Source organism: Anopheles gambiae, chromosome 3 (assembly GCF_943734735.2).
Source record: "Anopheles gambiae chromosome 3, idAnoGambNW_F1_1, whole genome shotgun sequence".
NCBI classification, from domain to species: domain Eukaryota; kingdom Metazoa; phylum Arthropoda; class Insecta; order Diptera; family Culicidae; genus Anopheles; species Anopheles gambiae.
In genome coordinates this window covers 26,122,358-26,138,890 of record NC_064602.1, presented here as the reverse complement: position 1 = coordinate 26,138,890, position 16,533 = coordinate 26,122,358, and the positions used below count along the sequence as shown (strand labels likewise).

At 48.4% G+C, this 16,533-nt stretch overlaps 4 protein-coding genes across 5 annotated transcripts in view; 2 read left to right on the top strand and 2 right to left on the bottom strand.

The window, feature by feature from the left end:
• The first annotated feature begins 406 nt into the window (after positions 1-406).
• Positions 407-3,714, top strand: LOC1280085 (coiled-coil domain-containing protein 40). The gene is made up of 4 exons (XM_319887.4): positions 407-1,833; positions 1,908-2,220; positions 2,300-2,916; positions 3,202-3,714. The coding sequence occupies exons 1-4, from the start codon at positions 496-498 to the stop codon at positions 3,580-3,582; spliced, it is 2,649 nt and encodes an 882-aa protein (XP_319887.4). The 5' UTR covers positions 407-495; the 3' UTR covers positions 3,583-3,714.
• Positions 3,674-8,499, bottom strand: LOC1280084 (mitochondrial basic amino acids transporter). Its single transcript, XM_061662347.1, has 4 exons — positions 7,077-8,499; positions 5,774-6,073; positions 4,607-5,071; positions 3,674-4,532 (listed from the first exon to the last, which is right to left on the bottom strand). The coding sequence occupies exons 2-4, from the start codon at positions 5,805-5,807 to the stop codon at positions 3,814-3,816; spliced, it is 1,218 nt and encodes a 405-aa protein (XP_061518331.1). The 5' UTR covers positions 5,808-6,073; positions 7,077-8,499; the 3' UTR covers positions 3,674-3,813.
• A 1,920-nt stretch (positions 8,500-10,419) lies between these two features.
• On the top strand, positions 10,420-13,588 carry LOC3291907 (amino acid transporter heavy chain SLC3A1). The gene is made up of 3 exons (XM_553055.4): positions 10,420-11,650; positions 11,718-13,123; positions 13,201-13,588. Exons 1-2 carry the CDS (start codon positions 11,091-11,093, stop codon positions 13,087-13,089), a joined length of 1,932 nt encoding a protein of 643 aa, XP_553055.3. The 5' UTR covers positions 10,420-11,090; the 3' UTR covers positions 13,090-13,123; positions 13,201-13,588.
• The window catches only part of LOC1280082 (protein expanded), a 47,818-nt gene continuing 44,730 nt past the window's right edge, over positions 13,446-16,533 (bottom strand). For both annotated transcript variants that reach the window (XM_061662346.1, XM_061662345.1), the window contains one exon: positions 13,446-16,527. In XM_061662346.1, the coding sequence (XP_061518330.1) occupies positions 15,905-16,527 (623 nt within the window). In that variant the 3' untranslated portion in view covers positions 13,446-15,904. The remainder of the gene's footprint in view (positions 16,528-16,533) is intronic.

The window sequence follows — 16,533 nt, the reverse complement described above, 5'->3', positions numbered from 1 at the left end:
AATTACCGTTATCATGGAGAAAGTTTTACTTTATTATGTAGATAAATTCGCATTTTTAAATTCATTTAATGCGTCATTACAGGAACTGTAGGAAAAATAATTTATAAAATATCAATGCATCTGCTATTTATTGAAACTGCTCGAAAAAGCTCTAAACTGCTCGAACCGCTAAAGAGCGAGAAAAAACATATTTGAAAGGGTTTGGCATGAACGACGGTGAGATTAAAAAGCCTTTAATACATTTTCCACGAATCCAAACATATTTTTAAGATTGATTGATGATTAGAAGCATGTAAATTAGCACATTCTCTTTTCATTTTTCTTTTTACATTGTTTTCTACAATACGTTCTCCCAATAACAGCAAACATATGATGCATAGCAACACGTGTCCATAGCAACCACCATATTGAACTTATTTATCGCAGACGCTTCTCCAGAACGGTTCAGGTTTTCGCTTCAAACGTACAAGAAACTTTAATTTTCCTTCAGCCAAGATGAATCCGGAGGAGGATGCTAACTCCATCAGTGTGCAGGCCGACGCATTCAACGAATCCGTCATGGATCGTGTCGGCGTACTGGAAACCGACCATCCCCTGCTCGAGCGGTTCCAGTCCGCCCTGAAGTCTCACCTGCTGAAGGTGAAGAACCAGCTCGAGGAGGAGGTGGCCGATTTGAACCACCGTCTGGTGCAGAACGAGAAGGAATCGGAAGAGGTCGGCGCGGAGCTGTACGATCTGCAGGAGGAGATCGACAATCAGAAGGAGCTGCTCGAAATTTACGGTAAAGAAATTCTCGAACTGGCCGCCCAGCGGCAGCAGGAGGAACGGTTGGCTGCCCAGTACCGGAAGGAGTTTGAGGAGCAGCAGCTCTCGCTGAAAGAGTTCCGCAAGATGCACAAGGAGCACCTGATGGAGCTGGAAAACCTGACCGTGCTGGAGAGCGAGTTTGCCAAGTGGGCGCAGGAGATTAAGGACGAAATAGCGGTCGCGAAGCGTGTCGCCAGCAAGGACGCCAAGGATGCGCTGGCCGCGGCGGAAGAGAAGCGGCAGGTTGATCTGCTGCTGCTCAACCTGTCCAACGAGGTGAAGCGCAAGGAGCACGAGCTGGAAGAGATCGAGGAGCAGATCCGGGAGCAGGACGGGCAGCGGGAAACGATTAGCCGCAGCCTGGCCGATGCCAACACCGACCTGGAGGCGTTGCAGCACGAGCACAAGTGTCTGGCGCAGGCCTGGGGCGAGGTGATAGTGGCGATCCAGCAGCGCGATCGGGTGCTGGTGAAGACGAAGGAAGAGCTGGAAGCGATTTACGAGGAGCACAAAGTTATCAAGAGCAAGACGGAGATCACCAAGAAGGCGGCGGCTAAGGAAATGGAGCAGAACGAGAAGCTGGCCGGCTTCAAGAACCGCATCCAGGGGGACATCAACTCGCTGGAGAAGCAGGTCCGGAAGGAGCAGGAGGATGAAGATAAGCTCAAGCGTGACCTGGATCACTACGCGCTGATTCTCGAACAAACCGAGGCCGATATCCTGAAGGCGCAGCAGGAGGGCCTGCAGCTGGAGAATCATCTCAAGTCGCTGCGCCAAACGCTCGAGAAGCAGAATCGCAAAAAGTTCGAGCTGGAGGAGCAGATACTGGAGCTGCTGCAAGATCAGCTGACCACCGATAAGGCGGGCGAGGCGCAGGGGAAGCTGCTGCGCGATACGCAGGAGAAGCGCCGCGAGCTGGAGATTAGCATGTCGGACACGGAGAACCAGCTGTCGGTGGTGCTGCTGGAGCTGGAAAAGTGGCGTTCGCTCGTGGAAAATTCGAAGGACATTCTGCGTAAGGCTAAGGTAGGAAAGACGTCGAGGGCGGTTTGCTGGTGTTTGTTTTGTTTTGCAATAGCCATCTCTTATCTTTGCGTCAGCTTGAGCATGACGAACTGGATGCCGACGCGAACAAGTACAACGAGGAGATAAAGCTGGAAAAGGAGCGTATTGCTGCGAAGCTGCGCAAAATGGACGCGCTGAACCGGGAACTGGAGCAGCTGATCAGCAAGGCGGGCGGGCAGGAGATGAACCCGGACGAGCTGAAGCTGCTCGACGTGCAGCAAGACATCGTGGAGATAGAGGCCCAGCTCAAGGAGGCGAATGCGTCGTGGGTCAAGCTGCAATCGAACGTGGCAGCCCTGTCGGAAAAGCGCTCCCTGCAGCTGAATGAAATCAACTACTCCAGAAAGAGTAAGAGAGGGTCGTGTGGGGCGTGCTTCTGGTAACCTTACTGTGTCTTGTTCTACATTCCCCTTTTGTCATTTGGCAGAGCTGCTGTTGGCGGAACAAAAAGCGATCAAGATCGAGGCACTGCTGGCGGAGGTGATGAATGAAAACCGGGAGATTGTGCGCTCACTATCGGCGCTCAACACGCGGCTCGATGCGGCCAGCCTGGAGCTATTCAAGACGCGCAAGGTGCACGAGAAGGGCGAGCAGGAGTGCGAAGTGGCCCATCACCAGGCGACGGAGCGGCTGCGCGATGCCGAAATGGCGGTGCTGAATCTCGAGCAGGAGCTGAAGGACCTGGGCAAGGAGATCGAGGACTGCAAGCAGGAGGTGCTGGAGAAGCACCGGGAAGCACTGTCCTGGGAGACGAAGTGCAAGATGTCGTCCGAGGCGAAGAAGTTCAAGGACGAGGAAACGACCCAGAACAGTGAGATTGGCATCATGAAGGCGGAGATCCACCGGATGCAGGTGCGGTACGGGCAGCTGAAGCGCATGCAGGAGAAGCTGGTGCACGACCTGGAGAACACGGTGCACCATCGGGAGAACATATTCGAGTCGGTCAATGCACGGGAGAAGGTGTTCGGTGGGAAGTTTAAGACCCGGTCAACGATGCAGCACAAAATCAATGAGCTGAAGAACAAATTGAAGGTGGTGTTTTCGGTAAGTTTGGAGTGGTGTCTTCTTATTCTTCTTTTTGTTGTGACGAGTTTCCCCCGGTCATATCAGCAAAGACTCGCTTCAGAGAAATTTATTAGGTACCCTACACGCAGTAACCGATTAGTCATATCTTAATACGGGTGTATGGTCCAGTTGAGAATCGATTCTATCCGGCTTTGTAGGAGCCGGCATATTTATAGATTAGACCTCCAGTCCACCTCCAAGTTTCGTAGCCTAAATTGAAATAAAAGGTTCACCACACTACTCAATTTGCTCTCTGAATTTCAGGAAATATCTCAAGCAGAAAAGAGCCTGCTCGAGATCGACACCGCTCAGAAGCTGCTTCAGGCAGAGATCGAGAACAAAAAGCACCAGATCGAGGAGGAAAAGCTACAGACCAATCTGATTCGCGCAGAAACAGAACAGGCATCCCTGCTGAAGCAGGAAAATCTGGACTACATCGTGCGCCACCAGTACCGTGCCCGTCGGTATCGGGCACTGGCCAACGCACAGCAGCTGCCCAAGTTTCGCAACGAAATCCTGATCCAGGCTGACCTGCAGCGCCAGCGCGAGGTGAACGAAAACATTGCCGCAGTGGTGGAGACGCTGCAGCAAGATTTCCCCGTTCAAAAGTATAATCTGAACAAAATTCTTCAGTTGCTGAAATGAGGTGTGAAGTAGATACTTGGGGGCTTTGAAGGTGATGATAATTTTGGATGTTTTTTCAGTAGCTTTTTGTGTGTGTTTTCTAACAATCCAGTTTGATCGAGTTTAAATAAAAATATATATTTTTATACACGGGCTCTTTTCCATCCGGCACTCTATTAGTCTATCGTTATCTTTGTACACAAGTCTTTGGTGGCACTCGAAAGCTCTCTGCATGGCGTGGTCTCACGAGCTTTAGTCGCCTAAAAATGGGTACCGATTGCTGGAATCCTCCGGATCGGTGCTCAGCAGCAGCTCGTTCAGCTTTGCGTAGCTTGCCCTCCGCTGTTCCGCCTCGTCACGATCGTACAGATCGTCCGTCAGCTCGCCCATCTCGGCACAGCAAACGGCCTCGCTGAATGCACCGAGCGATCGCAAGAAGCGGTAAGTGTTTTGCTTGATGCTTAGCAGGTGACTGTCGTGGTCGTGGTGGCTGGCACGCTTGTTGTACGCGGGAGCAGGAACCGACAGCTTGGGAGCGGTCGCGATCGGCACTTGCGGGACAACGGTAGGAACGATCAGCAACGGCGTCTCGACAGTGGCCGCCGTTGCACCAAGCTCCTCAACGACGCTACTAACTTTAGGATCATCGAACAGCTTCATCGTGTACGATACTACCAGAAAGCAGACGGCGTTCATTGGGAAGGCACGCAGCAGCGTTGAGGCGAGTCCGCGCGATAAAAACGCCCATCCTTCGGCGGCGTGGCTTTTCCGCACGCAATCGATTAGCCCATTATATTGTGGCTTTCCCGAGATACCATCCGCTTGCAGGCGCGATTTGACGACATCGAGCGGGAAGGTGACGAGCCAGGAGAAGGTACCGGCAAGCCCACCGGCCATCAGGATAACGAACGGTGATGGATTCGCAACGCACCGGACCATGTACTCGTAGGCGACAAAGTAGCTTGAGAATCCTGTGAATAAATGGACATCGAAACAGAGTTGTAGACCCATGGAAAAACTCCACACTCACTGCTACACAACTTACCCGGCATGTCACGGGCAGCCGTGATGCCCAACCCGCGGAAGATGCCCCGGAAACCTTCCCGGCGCCAGATGGCGCGGGTACAATCCATCGGTCCACTGAACCGTTCCGCAGCGCGTGGTAGATTGTCCTGCAGCTGAAGGCGCGTCTTGATCAGCTCCATCGGCGAGCAGACAATGCTCTGGGCCAGCCCAGCCGCCGAACCGGCCAAGAAGTGGGAGTACAGCGAGTCCGGATTGGCGGTGCGCCGCTGTATATTGCCGTACACGCCGAACACGATCGCGTTAACGACGGCGACGCCCGCCATCGGGCTGGACATTCCGCGGTACAATCCATGGACACCCTCGCGTACAACGATCTTCCGGAAGCAGTCGTACGTGCCGCGGTACAGCGGATTGCGATGGTTTTGCGTCTGCAGGTGCACCTTCACCGTGTCGAACGGGAAGCCAACGAGAACACCGGCACAACCTGTGAAGCGAAGAACGGAATCGGTTCGATTATCGCGTGCCCAGGTTATCGGCCAATCGGCTAGGTTAATCAATAGTGCGATAGTGTTGATGGTTTTGCAATCGCTGACTCGTAAGAAAAAGAGCATAACACGATTGGAAGACAATCAACGGATCAGATCGATCGAAAAGAGTGATCTTCCCTGCAGGGGGTATAGTCATGTTTAGCTAGGCCCGAAGTACGCCCCAGCCCTAATGAATCCGGATCGGTGAAAGTGATAATAAGGGAGCGCGACTTGGTGGGCTTGAAGTGGTTAACGATTTTACTGGAAGTTCACAAACAACAAACACATTCTCAGTGATACTGTGCAGAAGTCGACGGAAGAAGGGACGTGGACGATTGTCAATCATTATCAGCGGTGCCTAACCGTTGGGGTGATAGCGACGTTGACCTACCGGTCAGCTTGATCATCATTTGAGGTCTTTGTTTGTTTATCACTGTCTCTCTCTCTGTTTCTCTCTCTCTTTGTGTGTCTCTCCTGTTTAATTTTTTGTAAAATCTTCCAAATTCGTAACGTCCGGGTCCGTTGGGGAACGTCGCTAATCAAAGTCGTCTGACCGAAACGTGAACATCACGCCAGATAGGAATGGGCGGTAAGTCCCCAAGGCTCTTGTGTGTGACACGTGCACTTCCGAACGGTTCCGGAATTCGGTGTGTACTTACCTCCCAAACAGCCGGCAGCAAAGTCCAAAGCCATCGAACCAAGGTTGAAGATTAGTTGTTGGCAGTAGGCAGTTTAGTAGATAGAATGTGGCAGGATAGACTTAGCACAAAGGATCGCGGATAGTAGTATAAGAACCCGTGTATGCTTGATATAAAGCCTATATAATGATGGAATGAAGCACAAGCCGAGAAAACTGAGAATGGATGATCTATTCTTGTTCAATTTTCGCCCAGTCAAATGAACTGTGCAAACGAAAGCTCAGTTCAGGTACGATCAGCCTGAAGATGTTGGTCGGCGATCTGCAAAAAAAAGGAGAGAAAAGAACAACCATCAACCATCAATGCATACTTATCAGCAATATTCAAAATTTTCATCATTGGTTTGGCTTTTGCACTTCGGCACTGGGAGATGGTTGTTATTTGGTAGAATTCCATCCATAATCGCATCATATGTCTTCTCGAGACATCTCTCGCAATTACTGATCCTGCTGTTCATATGGTTGTTGTTTGTGTTGATGCTCTTGCTGTGGTTTTTGTTGTTTGCGACTGATTACGGAGGGTACCAGTGTACCAGTTGTGCGTTGCGTGATGAAGAAGCAGAGAGGAGTGTGCCTCAGCATTGATAACCCCAGCGTCATGTAGGCTTCGCTGGGCGGTAAGCCCTGCCGGCTTTCCTGCTTCACTTCCTGATCGGCAGTGGATTGTTTAAGAAAACTTCCCTCTACGACATCATAAAACGCACATGGTACATACGACACTAACGAGGGGTGTGTTGACTGGTGCGCTGTTGCTGTTTGTTCTAAATGCGTTCCACGTAAAGGTATGCGGCGGCGTGGAGTGGACGTGCGGATGAATGGAATTTTTTGGGGCATGATCGGAGCATGACCTCGTATGTGATAGTAGTAGAAGCATTTGTGCAAATATTTGCCTTATATAAAGTTGGAGAAGGATTCCAATTGCGTGAGCGAAGGAATCATAATTTCCTATAATATACTCCACACGATCTGGAATAGCTACTGGTGATTTATTTTCGGAACGTTTCGAGATGTTGGTAGCACATCAGTCTGCAGGATCGTGAAATTCGTTCGAGTTTAGCGGGATAACCTTCGTTACCCCGCGTGCCACTGATAAGCGGAAGGCAATTGCGATTCAATAACCGTAATCATCGCTGCTTTACTGGTACAATCGTACCACCGAAAGCTTCGGGACTAAAGACGGCGGATGGTGATCATGCAGACTACGTTAGTTTTACTTTATGCCTAAACACTTTACAGTGAAGCGGTATGTGCTCGTTGCTACTTACCGTTTAGAATGGATTATTAACTACAAAACTTAGAACGGCACTAAGAGAGACACTCTGTGTCATGAGCTGTCTATAATTGGTATCGGCACAAAGTTGTCGTATTTGAGCACAAGCATTCTCGAGCGGGTGGGAGCGATCGTCTGCTACCTCTTTGTACGTGAAGAGTACCGCGCTTGGTACTGACACTCTGTGCGTTTTTTTCTTATTCTGCGGCAAACACACTAGTTCACCAACCCACACCAACCTCAGTGCTGTACACTACAACGTTTTTCTTCAAAGGCCTCTTCGTTTCGATGAGCTCCTTTAAGTCCACTTGAAGGTTCTATTACAGTTGAACTTTATTTTTCACTGTATTAACACCAACCCGAACTACATTGGAGATTGGTTTTAGCGGTGTTTCATTTCACGTTCATACACTGGTCGGACTATACACAAGCAGGTAAATGGAAGCAGGAATGAACGACCGTACAATTGCCCTCCACACAGCACAGCAGTGTAAACTTCCAGACCCGATCGGGGGGAAAAATGGGAACAGTTGCGCACAGTAAAGCCTTCCGGATTTGACTATTTGATCAGTCCGATCGGGACGGCTACTTTACGTGTGCGGGCTGTAGACTATCTCGGCGAACTCGGTCCTCGGAGAACGAAGCGATCGGATCGATCGGACACAGCACTCAGCAGCGCGATCGCGATCGTACAACCGGACCTCAGCTTCAGTCAGCTGATAAGCCTTCGGGTCGTTTGGCGCGGCCAGCCTGCGTGTAGGCTCGTTCGCGAATAGCCTGGCACGGTCCATTCTCCCGCCGGTGAAGCAGTATCAGCCTAATGGACACAAAAAATAAATAAAAATAATAAAACCTCCAAGACGGCACACCCGAAACGTACGCAGGATCATCCTGCAGAATTCCCCATCGGCTTTATAGATGCTATGGTACATAGTACTTTTTCTTTTCTTTTGGGGTTCGTTGTAATCTCTGATACGGCTGCCCTCCGCATTGGCGAAGGTTATCGACGTCCGTGTGCTAATGTGAAATCGGTTCGCAGCAGTTCATCCGCCGTCATGAATTCGCCGCCGCATGGACTATTCAAGAGCTGCTGCACTGAAAAGAGGAAGACGCACAAAACAAAGCTTCGGTCTGTTTTTGCGTACATGGCTGGTTTGAAATGTCCGTCGGCATCATGAGTTGGCTTTTTCTAGTACGTAACAAGCACGGCCGGTGTCTTCCGGCCGGAATCAATTTCACAACATCGCTTTCGTCACGAGCAGTGTCGTTAGAATTGCGTTTTAAAGTAGCAGTACTGCTGGAACGTTTCGTTTGAATGTACAAATAATTTCCCGGAACGTAACTTTGTTGCACGCGTGAAGCGTGGCCCGTTCCCGGCACATGGTGGCTGATCGTATGCACCGGCTACTGCAGCTGTCTGGTCGAGTGTCTGAGATGCAACGTGGCGATAAGAGAGTCAGAGCGAGCGAGCGGACATCGTTCGTGGAAAGTAACTTCAAAGTGCACTCTGAACTCACATGACATGGATTGCAGTTGGGTGCGTCCTGCAGGGCAGGGATTAATGTGCTATTGAGATAACATCATGATCTCTTTTCTAATATGTAAGAATATTAAAATTGTTGATCACTCACCTCATAGTATGATTCACCTCACGTAGGAGCAAAGATTGATTAATTAATCGATAACTTTGAATGATATTAACGAAGATACTACTGATAAGGATATTAATCAGTTTATTGAATTATCCTATGCTCTTCATCCCAAAATTATTAGGGCTAGGAGATATTGGAATAAAGCATCGGTTTTTTTTATTCATTCATTTTAGCGCTCGTATAATCTTTTTAAAGGTCCTCCACGTCCTATTCGAAAATCTGGAATCTTCCAACAACTAAAGTAGTGTCAGCTTTGGTTGCCATTTTCATTCAACGCCAGGTTAAAAGGTTGTCTAAATATAATTCATAATATTTGTAGAGCCCTAGATTACGTTCCAATCTAGTTCTTTAAACGTTATAGTTCGTTCCTTTTAACGTCATTCTCATTTCGAACAGTATTCTGATAATAAATTCTCACAATTAAAATGTCTTGCTAAGAAGCTCTTATGTCAAAGTTTGATGATATTGTGTTATCTTAGGTTGTCGTTGCTAGAGCTAACATGCAAAGTTTGTGTACGTACGACTGATCGCTTGTTTAACTTTTTGCTTCGAATTCATTAGGTACTTCTTGCTTCTGTTGTAGCTTTTTCGGTTCATAATTATTTTTATTATTTGTTCACTGTTACATCCCTCGAATGGTTACTTTTATGAAATATTCAAGCATAACTCAGTTTTTTTTCTTAAACAGAAGTCAGTTGTTTAGATGTTTTTGAATTTGTACACAACTGGGAAACTTCGATATTCTCTGTTTTGGTTTTCGCACAAATTAAAACATAAATTATAGCAGAATCAAATACAGTCTTTCCCGAGTTACACAAATTTGAGTTGAGCGAATTTTTATTTTTTTACAGTCAAATCATTAAAACAAATTCCCACCAATTGTCTAATGAAAAATAATTTGCACATTTTCTTCTCTCCCACCTACCCGTTAACATTTCTTCCCGTTCTGGCCCTCGCCCTCCATTGGAAATCCCCAGCCGCCGCACGCGATATGGTTCAAGCGATCCTTCCATCTCATGTATGCGTAATTTTAACTGTTCGGCTGATCACTTTGACCTGTCTCTATCTACCTTCCGTTCACGTCTCGTCTGTGCTCTTCCTTCGTAGATCTTTTTTTTTTTCATTTTCTGTCTCTATTTCATTCCTTCCCTTTCCTTCTCTCTTTGTCAATGTAATTTCCAAGTGTCCTGACCAGATTTTTCCTTTTCCAATATTTTAAAATGTTAACAACTCATATAAAATTCATTTTAGTATTAGAGTTTGGCTAGATAAGGTTTAGCTTTAAGTTTTTGTTGTACAGGTGAACTCGAGGTGAAAAATTGGAAAGTAAATATAATAATATAATAATATATTACGATAAATAAAATATTAAACTATTGACAATATCATTTCATAACTGATTTCGCAATAAAAGAAAACTTCCAATAAATCAATTGAAATGGCACGAATTAACAAATTCTGCAAGTATATGCTAGATACTCGGCAATGGGTGATAACTAAAAAAATACTACACAACAAAATGTGGATGAAATATTTCACTCATACTAAACACACTAAACGAATCACCCTGCAGCATCAACCAGCACCCGCGAGGTGAACGGTTTCATGGGATTTGTTTTCCCAATGTTCCATGCGCATGCGCACTTTGTGAGAATTTCCCATACTGTCAAAATTTCCCTTCGCTATCTAGGAAAAACATTCCCCTCTTCTTTTCTGCTCGGCTGCATTCACCCCCCATTTGATAACGTAATCCTCGCGGGGAGGTCATTCGGTAAAGCTGACCGTCGCATCGAATGACAGTCAGCACACGTTCTTTTCACGTCTAAATCGGGTAACAATTTTACAGGCGAAGGCGTAAGCGGCGCACAATTATATTGATATTCGGTCCAGGCTCGTGGTGGTGTTGGTGATATTGGCGGTTGTTAGTGGCAACCGAAGCCCCCGGCAGCATCCGAACCCGTTGATTGGCGTTAATAGACGCTAATTGTTGTGCGCCAGCCGTGGTGCGGTGCAATTGATTCGCGTATCGAGATTAACATCTGTGACGGACGGACGGCCTGGCCTGAGTTGGTGTGCGCTGGTAAGAATAGCACACTGGTGTGTGGTCTTTCGGGTGCGCGTCATACCGACGGCCGTATTGCGACGTAGGTCGTAAGCGAGCATTGGATCGGAAAAATACGCTATCTGTGTGCCAAAACCTCAGTGTGTGAGAGTGTTTTGGACCGGAAGATACGAAAAATTCCTCCTCCCCCGCGGTCTGTTAGTGTGAGGTGTGCTATCGTTACGTATTGTTGGTCGGTGGTGAAGGAAAACACGACAAAGAACCAGCTTGAGAGTGGCTGTGTGAAAGCGCAACCATGAATCACCTGCAAATATCAACCGATCCGACCCTGCTCGGGGCGGATCTGCTGCCGGAGTCGCTAACGACCTCGCCCTCGGTGTCGACGTTTCTGCCGGAGGAGGACGCCTCGACCTGTCTGCTGCTGCCGGAAACACCGAGCCCACCGCTGGATTTCTCCCACCCCCTGACACCGAGCATGGGCAACGCGACGGACAACCATGTGCGGGACTCGGTCACGGGCGATGATGACCAGGCGGCCGAGACGAGCAGCTCGTCGGGTAGCTCGGGCATCGGGATGGTCGCACCGGTCGGTGCTGGAGCGGGCAATCTGTTCAGCCACAACAGCTATCAGCATCTGCGCAAGAAGAGCGATGTGGTGAAGGCGGGCCAGGATGGGTCGATGCATCATGCGGCCAGTTTGGGGATTGCCGTTACGAAAGATATGCCCGGGTTTGTGCACTGGAACTGGCCGTTGATAAGGAAGTGTACGTTTTTCGTGTTTCTGGCGCTAATCGTTGCGATGGTCGGGATTGTGGTGGCCATGATCGCCACCCTGCCAAAGTCGTGCAATCCTCCGTAAGTGTTTTGAAGTTCGTTTTAGGTGGACTGTTCTCTACTGTTAACTTTTTTCCACGTCTTTCAGCGCTACCTGGTATAAAGGATCGGTGTTCTACGAAGTGTTTCCCGCCAGCTTTCAGGACACGAATGACGACGGTCTCGGTGACATCCGTGGTCTGATTGGACGTGCAGAGTACTTCAAAACGCTCGGCATCGGTGCGGTACGGCTAAACTCGATCTTTCCCAGCAAACACTATCCGGACCACTTCCAGGAAGTTACCTCGCTGTTGGATGTGGACGAAGTGCTCGGCAAGGTGGAGGACGTACAGAAGCTGGCAGCCACACTGCACGAGCGCAACATCTCGCTCGTGCTGGACCTACCCATTCATCCGTTCCTGGAGCATCTTAGCCCACCGACGATCGATCTCGATCGGCTGCCGAACCGCACCGACGGTGATATGATCACGAGCGAATTTCTGCGACTGTCCCGCTCGATCACAACGAAGCCAGAGTCCGGTACGGTCGTGTCCGACGTGCTTCGCTTCTGGCTAACGCGCACCGGTGTGGACGGGTTCTACGTGAAGGGTCTCGAGCACTTTGCCGACGATCCGCTGCTGGTGGAGAACGTGAAGGAGTGGAAGTATCTGCTCGGCCCCGATCGTATACTGATGGTGGGACAGAAGTTCGTTGAGCAGCTGCCCGAGCGCACTGTGCGCGATGTGCTGTCGCAGGTGGATCTGGTGGATGTGTATCTGGACGTGAGCAATGGTACGGATGGGATAGCGAGCAGGGTACAGGATGCGATCCAGGGCCGGCTGTTGCGTGGTGTCGACCACCCCTGGATACACTGGAGCCTTGGCAGTGTATCCGAGCGTCGACTTACGTCCGGTCTTAGTCCGAACGCGACCCTAGCTGCTACACTGATGGAGCTAACGCTCCCCGGTACGCCCAGCATCTTCTATGGGGATGAAATTTCACTCGAAGAAGCAAACGATCCTAAGGGAGAACATGTCGATACGCAGCATCTGCATCATCTGGCCGCGATGGTATGGGACAGTGCACAGAATCAGTTCACAAGCCGCGGTTCGTTGCCATGGCTTCCGCGCAGTGCTTCCGCTTCGCTGCACCATCTGGACTACGTGATTGAAGCGATCGCGCTGCGGAAACGATCACCCTCGATCTACCAGAACGCGGTCGTCAAGGAGGGACAGATGCTACCGAACACGGATATCAAATCGAACCAGAACGAAATCCTCGTCATACAGCGCTGGTATCCACGGCGGAACTCGTTCGCTACGGTGGCAAATCTGGGCCCGAAACGGGTCTCGCTCGATCTGACGGCCATGTTCTACAGTGGAGAAATCGTGGCAGGATCATCGCTAAAGCACGAGCGTGTTTACTTCGATCGGTTTGAAATAAACCCTCTGGAGACGATTGTGGTGAAGCTACACAAATAAGCCACGTGTTGATGTGGATTTTAAAGCAACGATGGTGAGATCTTACTAAAAGAAGATAACATTTGTAGTGGTAGAATGAAAGATTTTTGATGATCTTTTCTACCGTTCCAGATCCCTCCGTCGCTCTGTTGTCGATCCAGGAATCGGAATCGAGCCTGCTTCTTGGTCCCTTCGATGTTATCCTCCCAACCCAGTTAGACCATAACTTTTTATCTTTCTTTCCCCATGATCCCCCTCCGCCCATAGTTCCGCAATTAGTGCCCAACCATGGCATTAGTCAGTGTGTCATCATGCAGTGTTGCTTCGAGTGTGGGTTCGCAAAAAGAAGAAAAAAAAACGCACGACCACCATAAATGTTGAATTGTATTGTTTCATTAGATCTCTAGATTTTATTTGCTGGTTTGCTGGTTGCCTATCTAAACATCTAAACTACATTATTAATAATAATAATTGTATATTGAAAGTTTGTTAATAAAAGAAACAAACGCATAGTTGGAAATTTTAAAACGCAAATCCTTCCGCAAAGCGGTACACCGTAAAGCGGGACACGGTCCGATCGGTGCTCCCTCATCGGGTGGGAGGGTGGCCTGCCGCCTCTATCCTGCACTATACACTTAACGATCCTCCTGAATCTCTGAATATCCGAACTTCGTATGCTGGCGTTTCCTTCCCCCTAGCTAAACTATCTAACGTCCTGCGCTTTTAGGAATGGATGAAGAAGCTAACAGGAACCAGTAAGAGAGACAGAAAGAGTGTGTGAGAGAGAACGATTTCACTTAAATCTACCGTTCCCCTGCGCTGTCGCCCACTCACTGGACAGCAGAACAGAACGGATTAAATAGCTATTAAAATCTACCACTAGTACCGCTCTAGTCACTCTATCTGGACGCTCCGGAGGCACGACTGTGTCTGTTGTTCCCCCAAACCAGAAAGTAAGAAACAAGATAATTTCCAAACAGAACCCTCCCTATTTATACATTCGTAAGTGTTTCCCCTCTCTCTCTCTCACACACTCACTCTCTGCTTCTTTGTTCCTTTCTTCCTGTGTTTAAATCTTTTCAGGTGCTTTACCAAGATTTGCGATTTAGCCCAATACCGAATGGGACACGTGTCGTCGTGAGTCAATCCTATCGCACTCTAGTGAATGGAGTTGACTAGCGACGAGACGTAACCGTGTCCCTTGGCGGTGTTACGATCGATAGCAAACCCTCTAGTAAAACAAACGAAAAGAACACCTAACGATGGCAAACTATCTTTGCCATTATTTGAGCAAAAATCCATAAAGCGAGTCCTACCTATAAACCTATATGAATAAGAGCTGATGTATCCTTTTTTTGTTACCATTTTTACCTTTTTGTTTGTTAGAACAATTTTGATAAAATAAGACCGAATAAGACTAAACATTGCAAACCAAAACAGAAAAATATAAGGCAAAACCCCAAAAACTGAATTCTGAATATTTCATAAATAATAACGTTCCCAAAAAGAGCAAAAATTTCCACCAAAACATTTTCACCAAATTATGATGCACTTTTACGATTTCTATCCTTTCCTATCCTTTTCATTTTAGAATTCTTTCCCACTTTCTATTTGACAATCACGCTTGTATCATTTTGATATCCCTTTCGTTTTGTTCTTTTTTTTATATCCATTAGATAGCAAGATCAGTCCGCTTTTCTCTAGGCTCTAAATTAGTCTTTCTTCTCCGTAATTGTTAGTAGCTTAAAAGACCTGTGGACCATGTTCTGTTGGATGTTTTACTCTTAGTGCGTGCGCTGCATGTATTGGGCAAATATATTACAATCCGTATTGTGAGTGTTGGCACCTTCTTGAACTACATGTCTAGGTATGGTCCGCCTTGCTGTCCGCACTGTTTCCAAGTTGCTTCTCTGCTCCAGTTCCATCGAGCTACAACTTAAAACGATTCTTTTTAGTTTCTCGTTTCCTCCTGCGTGCGTGCGTGTATGTTTTGGGGCAACATGTATCCGCTGTTCCGTTGCCTTAGCACCTGCTTGAATTATATGTCTACGTATTGTCCGTCGAGCAACACCTTAATTCGATTCGAGTTTGACATTATCGCATATCGTTTACTGCCGTCTGCTCGTCAGCTCATCAGCCCTACCCTATTTACATAGTTAAAAAATACTACTGCTAAAAGTTTTATAAAAACAAAAGTGTTTGTGTGTGTGTGAGTGTGTGAAGCAGATACGCTTTCTGTTCTTCTGCCCACGGACACATACGTACAATTCGCAAACATCGAAAAAATAAAAATAAACGCGAACTAATCAAAGCAAAAAACAAGAGTAATAAACCTGAGTAATTTTCCAATTATACCTTCCGTTTGATGTGTTTCCTTCATTTTCGTACGGTTGCCATTTCGGTTCCAGTCCTCCCTTCGCATTCTTTCACCCTATTTGCAGCGCATTTGTTCCTTCATATGGAACTGTTCCAGCTCGATCTTTCATCCTATCTGAATCTCCTTCCCTATTTTGCCATTGCTTGATTACTTCATATCATTAAAGATCAATCCGATGTTGAACCATTATCTTGCTCTCAATAACACCCGCATCGAGTCCGCTATTGAGCGCAACGAAGAGATGGCGAACAAATAAATACTACAAAATACTGCTGCACTGTTGATGATGATGCGACGGTGGCACTGCTGATCGGTGCGTCGCTCATAAAAATTCGCAACCACGATCAAGAGAGAATGATAGAAAGAGAGGACATTGTCGGTGGGTAAAAATAGAGAAAGAGTGAAAGAGAGTTGAACTTGAGGCAGCAGCCCGTTGCAGACTCCTTTTGCACTCCCGCATCAGGCACTGGGTTGGGAGGAGCTGAAGCTTTTCTGCTTGATCGGGGTCGGTGTCGGATCCATCACGTAGTTATTGCCCTCCGCCGTCGGTCCCGTCTGCCCTGGGCCCGTTTGCCCCGGCAGCGGCGGCAGCTTGTCGTTTGGATGCCGATGGCTGGCCGAAGTCTTGCGCGGTTTGGCCAGCTGCGTGGTCGATAGGCCCGACACGGGATACTTGGATTTCGGCGATGGCGTACTGCCTGGTGGCGATCCTCCATTGCTGGTTGGGACTTCGCCGTTGTGTGGGGCAGTGCCGCCGGCGGGACCGCTCACGCCACTACCACCGCCCGACCCTTTCGGTAGTCCGTTGGAGGCGTTCGCTTTCGGGTGCTTGGGCATGACGAAGGCGCGCGTCTGCTTGAGCAGCGACCGATCGTGCATGAGCGCCGATATCAGTGGCAGATCGAGATGTTTGCTCTTTTCCCGCAGCGTTTTGATGTCGATCGAGGTGTGGTCGTTGGCGGGCTGCTGGTCCACCATCGACGCAACCGTGCTGAGGTCAAAGTCTGGGTACTGCTTTTTGATCTGCGCCTGCAGCTTCGCGCTCGGGCCGCTCGGTTTCGGTGGTGTCGGTTTTGCTGGCACTGTGG

Excerpts from the sequence above, each read along its gene's own strand:
- LOC3291907 (XM_553055.4), top strand. The coding sequence starts at position 11,091 with ATGAATCACCTGCAAATATCAACCGATCCGACCCTGCTCGGGGCGGAT. Across the intron at positions 11,651-11,717 it reads CCAAAGTCGTGCAATCCTCC|CGCTACCTGGTATAAAGGAT; the intron begins GTAAGTGTTTTG and ends CACGTCTTTCAG.
- LOC1280084 (XM_061662347.1), bottom strand. The coding sequence starts at position 5,807 with ATGGCTTTGGACTTTGCTGCCGGCTGTTTGGGAG. Across the intron at positions 5,072-5,773 it reads TGCTGCCGGCTGTTTGGGAG|GTTGTGCCGGTGTTCTCGTT; the intron begins GTAAGTACACAC and ends TTCGCTTCACAG. Across the intron at positions 4,533-4,606 it reads GGCTGCCCGTGACATGCCGG|GATTCTCAAGCTACTTTGTC; the intron begins GTAAGTTGTGTA and ends ATTTATTCACAG.
- LOC1280085 (XM_319887.4), top strand. The coding sequence starts at position 496 with ATGAATCCGGAGGAGGATGCTAACTCCATCAGTGTGCAGGCCGACGCA. Across the intron at positions 1,834-1,907 it reads ACATTCTGCGTAAGGCTAAG|CTTGAGCATGACGAACTGGA; the intron begins GTAGGAAAGACG and ends TCTTTGCGTCAG. Across the intron at positions 2,221-2,299 it reads AATCAACTACTCCAGAAAGA|AGCTGCTGTTGGCGGAACAA; the intron begins GTAAGAGAGGGT and ends GTCATTTGGCAG.